General features: G+C 42.4%; 1 protein-coding gene across 3 annotated transcripts; it reads right to left on the reverse strand.

The window, feature by feature from the left end:
• Window positions 1–949: 949 nt before the first annotated feature.
• On the reverse strand, window positions 950–14,081 carry sall3a (spalt-like transcription factor 3a). 3 transcript variants are annotated; one of them, XM_085365127.1, is made up of 5 exons: window positions 14,000–14,081; window positions 11,121–11,123; window positions 2,358–5,513; window positions 1,709–2,046; window positions 950–1,381 (listed from the first exon to the last, which is right to left on the reverse strand). In XM_085365127.1, exons 1-5 carry the CDS (start codon window positions 14,079–14,081, stop codon window positions 950–952), a joined length of 4,011 nt encoding a protein of 1,336 aa, XP_085221253.1. The 3 variants fall into 3 exon arrangements, with proteins under 3 accessions (XP_085221253.1, XP_085221256.1, XP_085221254.1); XM_085365130.1 differs by lacking the exon at window positions 11,121–11,123; XM_085365128.1 differs by lacking the exons at window positions 11,121–11,123; window positions 14,000–14,081 and adding an exon at window positions 5,571–5,632 and having other exon boundaries at window positions 2,358–5,536.
• Between the last annotated feature and the right edge of the window lie 480 nt (window positions 14,082–14,561).

The raw sequence follows: 14,561 nt of genomic DNA on the forward strand, positions 1-14,561 counted from the left end.
CCTGTTTCAGATTTGTCTTTATTTCTATACATAGATATTTATTCAAAAGGGTCACTTTTTTTTCTTTTTTACAAAGGTTAAAAGCAGGGTTGTGGTCATAGCAGCTTCGGATATCTCTAGCTTCTTCACTGTGTAATGAGATAATCATAGTCTCAACCGATATCCAAATAAAACCTACTGTTTTTCTCTGTTGTTCAACTCAAATGACATATTGTCTTCATTGAAAGAGATTTTCATGAGTGAAGCCTGCAGTTTAGAAAAAAAGATCAATAAAATGCTTGGGCCATTAAATATATTTTTGTATACCCGCTTTTTTTTGTCAATATCATAAATACTAAAGACACACGACAATAATATAAGACAATGCTGGGAGACTAAATGTAAAGATTAAAATAGTTCAAACATTATTTTTTTCAAGTTTTCTAGATCATGAAAAAAAAAATCAGGCGAACACAGAACGTTATACTTCAGTCTTTTCTTCAGTCTATCCATGGCCCTTTATATTTAAAATAGCAACCATAAACGAGGTTGGCAGACATTGTTCAGACTGACTTTGAGCTAAAACTCTGTCCTTTTTGTGTTTTAGTCCTGTCCAGATAAGATGCTTGCTAATCATAACTGAGGCAGGATCCTGGTTTTCAAAGGAATTCATAAAAGCAGTCAAACGTACTGATAAAAACCAATAAGTACCATGCAAATCTTGCAAGACGACATATTCTCAAACAAGAGACAAAGTATTCTTCGTATAGGCGAAATATCAAGTGAGCAGGGAATGGGTGAAAGGCAAAAACCTCTAATCAATACTAAATACTATGTTTCCAAAAACAAACAAAAAATATTTAATCTGTACATAATATAGTACGCATGAGTTCAGACTGGATCAGCAGTTTCTTTCCTCATAAACAGCCTTGTAGTCTTTGCCTACCTGGAATTATACAGAAAAGTCTCTTTAATTGATCCCAATTTCTTTGTTCTCCTCCATAAATCTGGAGAAGGGACGGTTAGCTGTGACATCCAGACCAGTCTTTTCCATACCCGTCATGGGAGGGCTGCTGCCTGTGTGAACGCGGTCCATCCCTCCAGGCATTGCTCCCAATGAAGTGATTCCTGCGCCACCAAGGCTGACGGGCAGCTGGGGGATGCCTCCATTCTGGATCACAGAGATTTCATTGTTCTTCATGGCCAGGCCATTGGTGATGGCGGCTGCGTACTGGTTCCAAAAGCCCGGGTCAACGTTCATGGCCCGAGCAGCAAGATCTTTCTGAAACATCTCGCTGAACTTCATGGCGTCCCCACCCAGCAGGGCCATGGGATTCTCCACAGACAGTCGTCGACCCCTTCGGGCTGGGGCATTGTTCCACATGTGCGTTCCCATGTGAACCTAAAATTATCGACAAAATGACAAACAAATGAAAAAAATAATGACTCTGTAATTGTAAATGGAAAATACTGGAAATAGAAATTGTGGGATGTGCTGGAAAGGAAAACTAAATGTAAAAACATATAAGGCCACATTTTTGGAAGGCTCTCTGTTTTGTGCTTCTTTTTTCTTTTTTTTAATTGATACATAATTTTAAGCAAATAAAATGTATTAATGTAGTACTTTTCAAGAGCAAAAAACTGTTTGTTGGCAAAATCTGTAAATATTACAGAGCTTTGAACCTATGTAAAACTCAACTGATGCAATGTACTTTAAGCTGGGTCATACCTTGAGATTGCCCTTTGTGGTGAAAGCCCTTCCACAAATAGAGCAGGCGAAAGGTTTCTCCCCAGTGTGTGTACGCTCATGGATTTGCAGAGCACTGGCTGAGGAAAAATTTTTCCCACACGACTGGCAGTTGTGCTGCTTAGGAGTGCGTCGTGGAGGCGGGGGAGCCAACATGGGGTTGATGCTAGGGCTCATGGTGGTTGGGGGCGCTGCAGCTGGAACCTGAATGCCCACGGGCAGGTGAGGGTTGTCGCTCAGAGACATTGACTTCCCATGGCCGTTCATTTCCATTTTAATCATGTTTGATGCAGTGCTGGCCAAATTGGGAGTGCTCAGCCCTGAACAAACAAAAGTAAAAAAACAGAACAATTCGATTTATATTCTATTAGTAAAACACCAAAAGCTTTTGAACAGTCAGAATTTGACTTGAAAATCTAAAAAGTCCCTGCTGAAATCTTATAGTTATTTGGTCAAGGTCCTTATTATTCATAAACAACTCTTTTCTATTTTTTCATTCTCTTACTGTCAACAATTTTTCATCTTTAAATTATTATGCTATTGAGATGTTGTTATTAATTCATTATTATGAACTCCCAAATGTGCCCAGATAATGAATTCACTTTAGATTTGTGTTTTTGCACATACACACCTCGATCTCTGTTTAGAAACAGCACGTTGAAGTGGCTCTCCTCTTTGATAAAGTGCCTGCCTGGCTGAGTGGCAGTCAGGTCAAGGGCCCCAGTGCCTTCAGTTGCAGGAAGCGGAGATGGCGTCTCGGATTTTTCCGACTTTACTGTTGCCAGGCCAGCTGTATTGTTGTCTTGGACCTCCTCTGCTGTCATGGCACTGCTGATGTTATTATTGTTGAGTGCAGCAGGGGATTTGGATCGCTGGCTCTCAGAATGACTGTGGGCTGGGGACAAATGCTGGATAGAGCCAGAGGACTCAGACAAAGCGGGGCTCCCCAAGCTTTGACCCTCAGCATCCCCAACTGCAGACAGAGAATCAGTGGTAAAGCAGTCAGTCTCCCCTCCAAAGCTACTGCCATTCTGCAAAGGCTTCAGACCAAATGTACGAGTCATGTTGACGGTAGAGTCAATCATCTTCATCTGGTTCTCCATTGCAGCAATGCTGGAGATTACAGAAGTTGGTGGAGAGCTCCCAGGTGAAAAAGGTTTGGATGAGTCCATATCTCCCTCTTTTAAATCAGCTTCATCATCTATGGCCTGCTCCATTTCATCCAGAAGGTCATCATCATAATTGCTCATGGCATCTAAGCTCTTCTCATCAAAGGAGGGGTCAGTATCCATTTCTTGCAGGCTTTCGGGGATGGGTGTGTTGGGAATTTGCCCGCCCATGTGCATACGGATGTGCTGCTGTAGTACAACTGCATTGGTGAATTTCTTTTGACATATAGGACAAGAGTGCTGAACCCGAAGTGGAGGTTTGGACCTGTGGACACCAAAGTGTGTTTTCAGATTTCCCTTGGTTGTAAATGCCCGCCCACATATCTTACATTTAAAAGGCCTTTCACCAGTGTGGATGCGATAGTGCATCTTCAGAGCACTCTGGCAACTCAGAACACGGTGACAGATAACACACTGGTTGGGGTCAGTCATCTTCTTGTCAATATTCTCAACAAGCTGCTGCAACTTGGATGTCTCTGATGTTTGCATAGAGTCTAAGAGGCCTCCAAAGGGAAACTTGGCCTTAAAATGGTCTGAGAGCATGGGAAGGACAGGATGGGAGACAGAATTAGAGGCCGAGTTGGGGCTACAGATGGGTTCAGAGACCTGTCCACTGCTGGACGATGATGTGGAGGTGACAGTAGTGGAAAGAAGCACTTGAGTTATGGTCGTTGTGCTAGTCGTGTTCTCTCCCGGTCTAGTAGAGCAGCTTGCGGGCAAAAGAATGCCTTCGGGTTTCAGTAAAGGAGGTGCCTCACACCCTAGGCTTGGTTTTGGGGATGGTGAAGTAGTGGTCATGCATGAGTCAGTGATGATATTTGGGGACAAAGATGCACAGTCACTTGAGGGTGGGGATGGCCTCTGAGGAGACCTGTTGAGCGGAGTGAGGCTTGGAGACTCACCAAATCCTCCCATCATACTCGGTAATGTTGGAGGCAGCTGGAGTCCGACAGAGGTGGGAACTGTGGGAAGAACTGGCTTACTGTCTAGCCATGTGGTAACAGGTTTTTCTGGGGGCAATGACATGCCATATGGGATGCCTGAGCTTGTGGGAACATTGTCCAGGTACTCTGGCACAGGGTAGGGGTTCATCTGTATATGTGGGTATTTCTCTTTGTGCCTCTGGAAGTGGACTTTCAGATTCCCCTTGGTGGAGAAGCGGTTGCCACATATGTTGCATTTGTAGGGCCTTTCTCCAGTGTGGGAACGCAGGTGGATCTGTAGGGCACTGTCACTGCCAAACACCTTGGCACAGAACCGACACTTATGCTTGAAGAAGGGGTCCTCAGAGCTGGGCTTAGTGTCAAATACAGACACATTTGGGGGCTTCCCCTTGCGGTGCTTCATTAGAGCAGAGAGAGGATCGAGTGCATTGGCTGTGGCTGCTATACTGGCCAGTGGATTAGGGAAGATAACACTGCTCGAAGAGCTGTGAGGTATCAGCGGTAGACTGGAAGAAGAGCTCAGGAGGGTGCTGTGAGTGAGGGAAGGAGGGGTGCTAGAGTTCCTGGAAAGAGTTGAGCTGCTGCTAATGCCACTGCCTCCTGTTATACTACTACTAGTGCTAATGCTGTTGTTTGTGACAGAGGATGAGCAGGGGGGAAGTAGAGATGACAATCCAGTACCACTTGGTGGAGGAAAAGCTGAGTTAGTTGAGGATGTGATCGGAGCTGAAGAGTTAGATTGCTGACTGCTGCTTTGTGGTGTTTGAGAGAGAGGCCCTTCTATTGTTGAGGTCAGAGGTGAAGGTCCTTGACCATTGAGAGTGGCCGGCAGTCTAACAGGCAGCTGATGGACTGGGGGAGTGATAAAATTATGTAGCTGAAGCTGACTTGCAACAGGAGGGACACAGGAGGAGACGGGCCCCTGGCTTCCAGTAGCGTTGCTGTGATGGTGGTTAAGAGCAGGCTGTGGGGCAGACTGTCTGTTCATGAGAGCCACTTGACTGCGAATTTGTTCTATTAGCTGCAGCTGATGAATTTGCTGCTGTTGGAGGGCCATCAGCTGGTCCAAGATCATGGGAATAGCCATGGTGGAAACCCCACTGCCCGCTGCTGCCCTTACACTCTGTGAAAACTGGGCAACTGCAACACGGGTGCCATGAAGAGTCTCTAAGGTAACATTGGTGCTTGGCATGGCGTAACTGGTAACAGCAGAGGGAACGACATCATTGAGCTGAGGTAGGGAGCCATCTGGCTCAGGGGATGTCACATCTCTTTCTTCAGGATCCACATTTTTTTCGGGAGAAAGCTCCAGCTCCATCTGCTCGTCCTCCTTTTCCAGGACACTGACCCCATTTAAGGTTGCTGTCTCTGGGATGTCATCCCCCTCACCAGCAGGGCTGTGGCTCCCCTCCCTGGGGTCCTCACTGTCAGCCTGCTCACTAGGGCAGCTGGGTACAGGGGAGGGCTCTGTAGGGTACTCCTGTGAGGGGTTAGGTGTGTCCTCATTGTCATTCACTATAAGCACCAGGGGGTTCTTAGTGCAGCTCTTTAAATGTTCACAGAAGTCTGACCATTTGAAGAACTCAGCACAACACTTCTCACATACGTGGGTCTCCTCACTGCCACTGCGGCTCTCATTCCCGCTGTCGGCATCATCCAGCACATCACCTCGGGCTACAAAAAGCAATGGGAGGGGGGTCAGAGGAGTGAAAAGGGACAAAAAGAAACCAAAGGGAGGAGGGAGGGAAGAAAGAAGAATTAATGAATAAATAATCAATAAAGAATCCACACATATTTTCCAGTGCAGTGCTGCAAAGATTTAACCTTTGATTTTTTTTCTCTCTTTTAACATAACCAAAATCAATATTCTTTTTTTTTCACTCTGAACAAATTGCCCTAGTTCACCAATTCTCAAGACCCAGATTTGTGCATTCACACACTCTCCATAGGGCCAGGTAATAATTTTCTTTGTGCAATCCATCAAATTATGAGGGCCTATCAGTTGTGGATACTGCCACTTAATGAAATTCCATAGAACATATTGATTTCCAATATTTCATACAATTCACAGCTGCCTCATCTGTTGGGTACAAATCAGGACCTTTGATGGCCCTATTAGGATTCCCCTCTGCTATCAAGCTCAGTCATTTCCACTTGAATTTCAAATGCCTGGCTTTCCATTTAGCATCGCAAAGGTAATGCTAGAGCCCTGAATCTAAGCAAATAACTATACTGAACTTTTGCCACATTGTCACAAAAATGCATTATCATATGTAAGTAATGATATCTGTTGACTTTCAACTTTTTTTTGTACACTATCTACAAATAGAAAAAACCCATAAATCTTGACCTTTTAAAATGTGCGCTTTAAATCACTATAATTTAAAAGTTTTCACAATTTCATTCTTTTTCAAAATGTTCCAAATAGAAAACATTCCCTTTAAGTTAGGCAACACTCAGTGTGTTACTCCTCTCTCTCCACTGGCCATGCTCTCTGACATAAGACTCAACAAATTACATGCTAGTGCCATGGCAGCAAAGTCACTGATTAGTTACACATGTTTAATCACAGTTGTAGGAAGCCACTTCCTCTTTGACATGCAACCATCAAGAGTCAAACAGACCCGTGCGAGCTCCGAGCGTGGACCAAATTCACACCTGATATAAACCATGTAAAAATGGCCTCCTCTTATTAACCCCCCCCCCCCCCCCCCCTTAGTTGTAGCGTGCGGGTCTCTCTGTCGGGGATGTCTGCATAAATAAAAATGTCTGAGTAGGAAGCACACTCAGTCACCACAAGACATCTAGCACGTACTTTATTTCGTAGTCGTCTCCTGTTCAGTTTACATTTGACGACCAGCGAATACCTGGTAAACTATTTATCCACAAATTAAACCACTGTGTATACACATTTAAAATGTTAAGACAATTTCATGGGCAATTGCTGGAAATAGAAAAAGATTTACTTCATGCAAAGGCTGCTATAAAACAAGGTTATGTTCTTCAGTGATCCTATATTGTTTAAAAGTAGTTAATAACTAAGAAAAAAGTTAAATTCGGGTTAATTATTACTGTATGTGTATGACAAAAAAATCCCAAAGCATAAAAGTTGCATGTCTGAATTTAGCTGCTTTCACTTGTGTATATTTCCCTTTTTCCTCTAAGCAGCTCACCCAGTGGGCTAAACCAGCTTGTTCACTAAATTTTAAAAAAAGAAATCAGAATCAGAAAATTCCTTGGAACATATAGTGCACATTTCCTTATCATTAAAAGACCCGTTATGCTTTTCAAGTGAGCAATCGAGATTCATACATTGCTTGTGCTAACTTCAAAGGTTAAAGTGGAGTAAACCATAGCAAAGCAGAAATGAAGCATTTTTGCCAATTACAGTGACTCATTAGGAAAGAAATTCATCACTCCTCCTGTAATTTGTGGCCAAAGGGGCCATGCGCCATCGTGGTCTGGTGTCTGTGACTTAATTAATTATCAGCAGAACAGTTTTGGACAGACTCTGTGCTCTCATCCTCATTGGGGTTAGAGCTGACAAAGTAAGATATTATTTTACTAAATCGTGGGTGCTGCCAGTTAAAAAGAAAATCAATTAAGGAATTAAAGGAAAAGAAAATGTAAAATTCTTATGGTTTTATCCCAAGACATACATTGTACGTTGAGACCTCGGTATTAAAAAAAAATCCATTGAAAAACAAATTAGTCATTTAAGCTCAAATACAAAACAGAAATTGACAAGTGAAAAGGAGCAAGTGACTGGAAACGTCAGCGACACGTGACGGCAGGCTAAAAAGCTCCTTAGCCCAGCAGCGGACAGCAGAACTCATTTCCATAATTGAGGGTTGAAAGGTCAACACAAATGAGTAGGCATTGTGTTGAGCTGATTAGTTATTAGAATGGTATTACTGTCAATCTCTTTTATTCAGTCATACAATTACAAGTGGGGGTCTTTGTATGCCTCTGACCTCTCGCTCTCGCGCACACACACACACACACACACACACACACACACACACACACACACACACACACACACACACACTGACACGTTTCCTAAGACGGACAAAGAGAATTCACAGATTATGTGCATATGTACGAGGACAAACACCTAAAAAATTACGACACGTAGACCTGCAAAAGCATGCTTTTTTGCCGTTAGTAGAGTGTACCAGTCACCTCTACACATACACAGGCCTCTGCTCCTAAATTGACTTATTTTCAAAAAAACAAAAACAAAAAAGGAAAGAAAAGACTCTTATAAATTACATTTTGTCCATTAAAAAAAATCCTTCCTGTCTGATAACTTTAGTAACTTTAGAGCGCTAATTATTATTATAAAATAAAAAAAATCTTATGTCCGATGCTTTTTTTAAAATTCAAATCTGAACGCTGTGTAGTTGTATAAAATACACTGCCTCTTTAAAAATGTGCACGCCGCTAAAAAACAAGGAAAACACACGAAATTGCCGTTTTCAGGTTTACTTTGACTAATGCTACAGTTAGTCAGCATTAATCATAGAAACACAAATTACAGCTGCGTGCATTGCAGATTATTGTCATACTTCCCGAGGAAAAAACAAACAAACAAACAAACAAACGAGCATTAGGAAAGCTCATAATCTTAAAACAACTGTGTTGCTTTAACCTGTACAGTGCTTTTGTGCTGTGGAGCTAAGAGGCGACATTTTGTGGTTGCTTTGGGTTTGCAATGCAACACAGTGGAAAGGGATGCATGCATACGTGTGTGTGTTTCTATATGATTTTATATGTGTTTGTGTTGGGGAAGGGGCTAATATTGATTTTCCTATAGTATGAAAAAGAAGGGGATGGAAAAAAAATCCCATCCATTTTTCATTGCTTTAAGAGTCTTCATTTACGAATATTAAGTTGAAGGTAGTCAATAGGGGGATTGTAGACATTGAATCTGTGTGTCCGCTATCTTGCTCAGCAATCTCTGGCATGCCAACTGAAACTGCTAATCTGACATATTATATCAGATGAGGTATTCATGCTTACCACAGATTCTGTGAAAGTCACAGAGCCGGGCATTGAGAGAAGCACCGAAGCCTTGGCCAATTACAAATTTTCCCATTCTTAACAATTTCCAGATTCACATAATGAAAACAAACAGCAATGACAGTGGGAGCATTTACCCTACGTCGAGGTATTTCAATCTCAGTAAGTGCAGGGTATTGTAATTTAAATGCGCAATTAAAAAGTCTTCATCATACCCCGAGAACTTACATGTCATTTACACCAACAGCAGTCTGTGAGAGCAGTATATCGTGACCAGCCTCTGTGATTGCGCTCTTCCTAAAAAAAGGCCCCTCCTTCTGCCCCCTTAAAATGCATTCTTCTCAAGAATGTGAGGATAGCTTAGGACCCTTAAAGAGAGATGCATCCCTGTTGGTCCTGCTCAAGCTGGAAGTTGAGGGGGGAAAAAAAGAAAAAAAAGAGGCCTGCTGCGTCCAACAATGTTGGAATTTGTGGCCTGATTAAATTTTTCCATTACACTTTTTGACACACTTCCGCAACTCTAATCGTGAGTACAAAAAAATAAATAAATAAATAAAAAATAAAGACGTTTCAAGTTATTTTAAGTTGTTTGATGAGACATTTTAACTGAGACACAGCGTGCACTCTGCTTCGTTCTAACTGGGACATAATCTGCACCGGAAGAAGACAAATGTCACTTAAATTCTGAACATTTGTAGTTAGTTCATTTTTGTTTAAAAGAATGACTCTTTAGCATACTGGTTAAGCGTCCTAGCAAAGTTAAGATTAACTGCATGTTTGCATGATTTAAAAAATAATAATAATCAAGATTCAATAAAAAAAGGAAATCTAAATAATTATGCTGTCCTGCTGTACCCATGAAGCATATCCACGAATGACCCAGTGCATCCTCGGACTTGCAGAGGCTCAGTCGTCCTCAGCACAGCGCTGTGAGTGTGTGTCATCGGCCTGGTCAGCCCTACTGCAGAGTGGTACAGTCATATCTGCCCCAACAGAGAGGCCTTTGTCATGGCCTGCAGATGTGGAGCAGCCAAAACATTAACGATTTGTTTGTGTAAGCAGTTGCAATACAGTATTCAATGACGACACTCTGTCCAGATGACACTCGCCAAGATGCCTCTCTGCCTCTGGATTTACAAAAAGAGTCCGAGACGAGGCGCTCTCGTTCTCTAACGTCAAAGGAGATTTTTTATTAATCTTTGCTTGGGGTTTGTTTAAATCAAATTGAACTCAAAGCTATATGTTTCCTGTTTTACACAGAAGGCAGAGCTGCACATCTTCGCTCACACGTTGCTCCTCCGCGTCCCCACTTTCTGGACAAACTGGTGTTTAAAATCATCTGAATAAGCCAAAACCAAACCATCGAAACCAAACCATTTAAAGGAGAAATTTACCCCTTCTGCTGACTACATGTTAGCTTTTTACCTAAATCCTCCAAATCTGCTGTCTTGTCTAACATTAAATAGTTCTTCCCTTCCCTGTCTAGTCCTTCCTCTCAATCAGGATCTCACTTGTTCGTGTGCTGAGTGGTAATTAAGACACAGCCATATTTGAGTGCCTTCTTGAAGACATCTTTGGCACAACTATGTGGGTGGTCCACAGGCCTGCACCCAATGGTGAGAGTGGATTAAAACAAAAGGCAAACAAAGCCCCGCTGCAGGGGAAGTGGTAACAACCATGTTGTCACTACCAGCAGGGATTTTCTCACTTTATTACATTTTTTTGGATTCATAACCATACACGCCCGTGCCTCTGCTGCTATGACGAAAAGAAAGGAAAAGGGCTCAGCCCAGAATGAACTCTGAGAAGATTTTGACTTCAAACAATTGCGACTGTGACCTGAGCCTTGTTGTTACCTGTTCCTCAAGTGTCTCATGTTTTTCCAGAGTAATAATTTTAGAAAAAGAAATCTGCCTTTCTTGCTTGAACGATGCTGTGCATGTCCACTGACAACTGAGGAAATTTACCTTTGAAAATTCTTCTAAATCTTCGTGTGACAGCGCAGAGTTTGGCCACCATTGCTCCCCTGCACATTCACACCTTGAACGACACTGGATGCCGAGAAAGCGGTGGCGTGGTGAAAAGCCTGCTGCTGCTAACGCTTTCTAGGACACGAGGAAACTGCGCTGCCAAGGTCAACGGCACACATGTTCTAATTGTACAAGGAGCTTGACATCCAGCGGCAGGATCTGGCTGCCCGGGGCTACACAAAGGTTAAGACAGCAAGCTTTATAAAAGCACTTCCAAGCAGACCACCCCCTCCTCTTCCCTTTCCCCATCCTAGCACACACACACACACAAACACACACTCACGCACACACACAAAAACCCTCCCATGCCCCCAGGAGGAAAGTGTCCGGAAAGCCTGAGGGGACATGATATGCCAGACAAGGGCTTGTTGGCACTTGATTTTAGTTTTTCATGTTTTCATGGATGCGGCACATTAAAGAGTACTCAGTAAGCTGCAGAGGGACAGCAGTCATAAATGCCACATACAAAGGAGACAAAATAATATTGGGAATATTTAGGGAAAATGAAGGTGTAAGCTGAAGCTTTGCAGGCACAGGGTTCGATTTGGCTGATTCTTTCCTTGTTTTCTTATTTGTAAGAAATGGTGAAGATCCCTGAGCACAATTTGAACACCACATTCTTCTTGACGTTCTCTTCAGCACTAAACTGAGCAAAAATGGATTTTAAGTCTCAGTCGAGCAGCGGCTGACGACTGGAACTTTTGAATCCCATCGACGTTAATACGCGGTGGTTATGTCAAGGCCAACAATCGATAGTGTTCGTCGCAAGCTGCACCACACAGCAACAGAGAGCGGAGAATCCGATCATGCTGCAACGACACACTGACAGGGTGACATTCGTAGCTCATCATGTAAGGTAGTGTTGGTTGAGGCATGGTATTATTAGGTTTATTTAAGTATGTATGGGCTCACTGTGCTCTGCCAAAGGCTTGAGATTGTTTCACTGCTACGTCTTTCCTGAAAACAAGCGAGCCAGTATAGTTGCTTCAGCAAGGAAAGAACATTCCACGGACACTTCCAGTCTCGAGCACAATGGCACTGACAGCATACAGTATGTTACCGATAACGCTGTCTGAGTCTGTGTGTATTTTAATTATGCCAGGAGGTGTGTGTTAATCTGTGGAATAAAATTCAGAATAAGTGTGTAGAGATTTTTTTCTTTTTAAATTCCTCTCTTCTTTTTTCCCTCTCTCTGTGGATCTGACTGTTTTCTGTTTTATAAATTGCAATCAACATTTCAAATCAAATATTTGTAACCTAAACTCGAAATCATCCAAACGTGAGATTTGACAGGAGCAAAAACAAGTTTGATTTTCAATCCACAATCCTACAGGAGTGCAACCTGATGGATGACTATCTCTGTACAGAATCTGAGCAGGGTCATCTGAAACACCGAATCAGGAAAAGTGTCTGTGTTTGTCAATTAGTCAGAAATTATATTTAAAAAAAAGGAGAGATCCAAAGAGTAAACTGAACAAAAGAGTCGGGAATCATCAGTGTGATCCCCCACCCACCCACCCACCCCTCACACCAGCATTTCCCCATGCAAAGAGAGCTTCTCCCCAGAGATTACATCACACATTTCTATTCTAAAGAAACCCTGGAAAATGTGTGTGTGCGTGTTCGCGTGTAAGTGTGTGTGTGCATGTGTGGGTGTCTGCGTCTGGGTGTGAGTGTTGACCAACATGGGCCAAGATAGAAAGGTATAAATAATAGCAGTGATTTGTTGAGAGCTCTGAGCTTCACTGATACCCAAAACACACACAAACATAAACACGCACACACACAGCTTTCTAAGTTTAAATAAGAGAAATGAAATTGACAAATTGTGATTTTTTTTTAAGTTTTCAAGTAAATTACAGTATTGTTGTTAAGATATGCTGCAGTAAATTGACATATTTTGTCTTATCCTCATATTTCCAATACATAAAATGATTTTTTTAAATGTTAGATTTGCCACAATTTCAATAATAATCTGCCAAATAATGTGGGACTTGTGCTCTGTACGTTTTTTTGTTTTATAGAAATCCAGTCATATTATTCCTGCAGCACTTCATCTGCCTTCGGACCTGACTTTAGCCCTATAATGATAGTGTTGCTGCGCAAAAGCGCAGTATAAAGGACAAATAATCCTTTTTTCCCCCCACATGGCGAAGACGAGCTTTGTCAACCGATCTTGTCGATACTGTGCGCAAAAAGGAACAAATCAAGTGTGCTAAATTTATGTGGGGTGGGGAGGTGGGGGTAAACAAAAAGCATTTCCATAACAAAACAAGTCTTCGACCTGCAACAGATTCCGCAGGCGCTCAGGGACAAGAGACACACATGCAAAAAAAAAAAAACAAGATAAAAAAAAAAAAAAAAAAAACAAGATAAAAAATAGAAACGTATAAATTAAACGGCTTTTTAAATGAAGTGTTTTTTTAAAAAAAAAAACTATTACGACCCATTGCTTTCACATCTGCGGAATAAATCATTCTAAACCTCTGGGAGAAAAAAAAGCCAAATAATTTTCCAACTTCTTTCGTGTGTTTGTTACAGTTGTGCTTGCATTTCGGCGCGTGCGCGTGCACGTCCGAAACCAACTGCAAAAGTGTTGAAATACACTATTTTGCAGTGTACAGAGCTCCGAGATTTTTGTTTTTTAGACAGGCCTTTAAAATGGGCCTCCGGCACCTAATGTAGACGCTGTAACCAAAATGTAAACTCTTAACTATTATTAAAATTAACCTGCCTGACAAAAGACGATCATATGATGCAGGTTTAACAGTTTTTTGGGGGAGGGAGGGAGGGGGGACAAAACAGACACAAAACTTCTAAATCGTCAGACTTCTTCTTCGACTAAGGTGACACTTTTGACTTAATATTCGCATCGTTTTTTGATTTATTGCAAATGATTCCGCCTATGCCTATGAAATAAATCCAGTATCCCCACTACAAAAAAACAAAATAATAATAATAATGATGATAATAATCCAAATGAATGTGTTAAAACGTTTGTCAAACAAAGTAAAGAAACAAACGTAAATTGAAGAGCAGAGCTGCGAGGGGAAGCTCTGAAAGCAGATCAGGCTAAAGGAACTTCAGCTGATCAAATCCACTCACCGTGCTCGGAAATCACCCCGGCTAGTGCGGGATCCTCGTCCGACTTGAGGTGCTGCGGTTTGGCTTGCTTGCGTCGGGACATGCTGCTGGCTTTAGTGGTGGCGATGCTGCTGCGTTTGCGCTCCGAGATGTGTCTGCGTTTTGCAGATACATCAGCGAAGAGCGAATCAACACACAAAAAGTTCGCAAACAGTCTGGTGGCGGAGAGAGAGAGGAGGAGAGAAAAAATATAAATCTGAAATTAGCCGGTGTTGCTGCTGCCGCTGCTGTTGCTGTGCGTTGGATTGCGCATGTCGGTATAATAATTATGATAGTGAATAATGCCTCGCGATTAATGGCAGTGTGTGAAGGTGGGGAGGATTGGCTGGAGGCCAATGGACGCGCATTGGATATGGTAATGAGGGACGGACTAAGCAATTAGCCGCTTCACTCTCAGACTTTATCCGTCTCTTTTGTCTTTACTATCCAACCTCCACCTCCCCAACAACACAAAACAACACAACACACCAAAATCTCTTGTTATACCCAGTTCACATGGGGTCTCCAACGAGGGGAACGCCGG

Source organism: Diplotaxodon limnothrissa, linkage group LG11 (assembly GCF_057381915.1).
Source record: "Diplotaxodon limnothrissa isolate DT_005_m linkage group LG11, D_limnothrissa_male_GT1.1, whole genome shotgun sequence".
NCBI lineage: Eukaryota > Metazoa > Chordata > Actinopteri > Cichliformes > Cichlidae > Diplotaxodon > Diplotaxodon limnothrissa.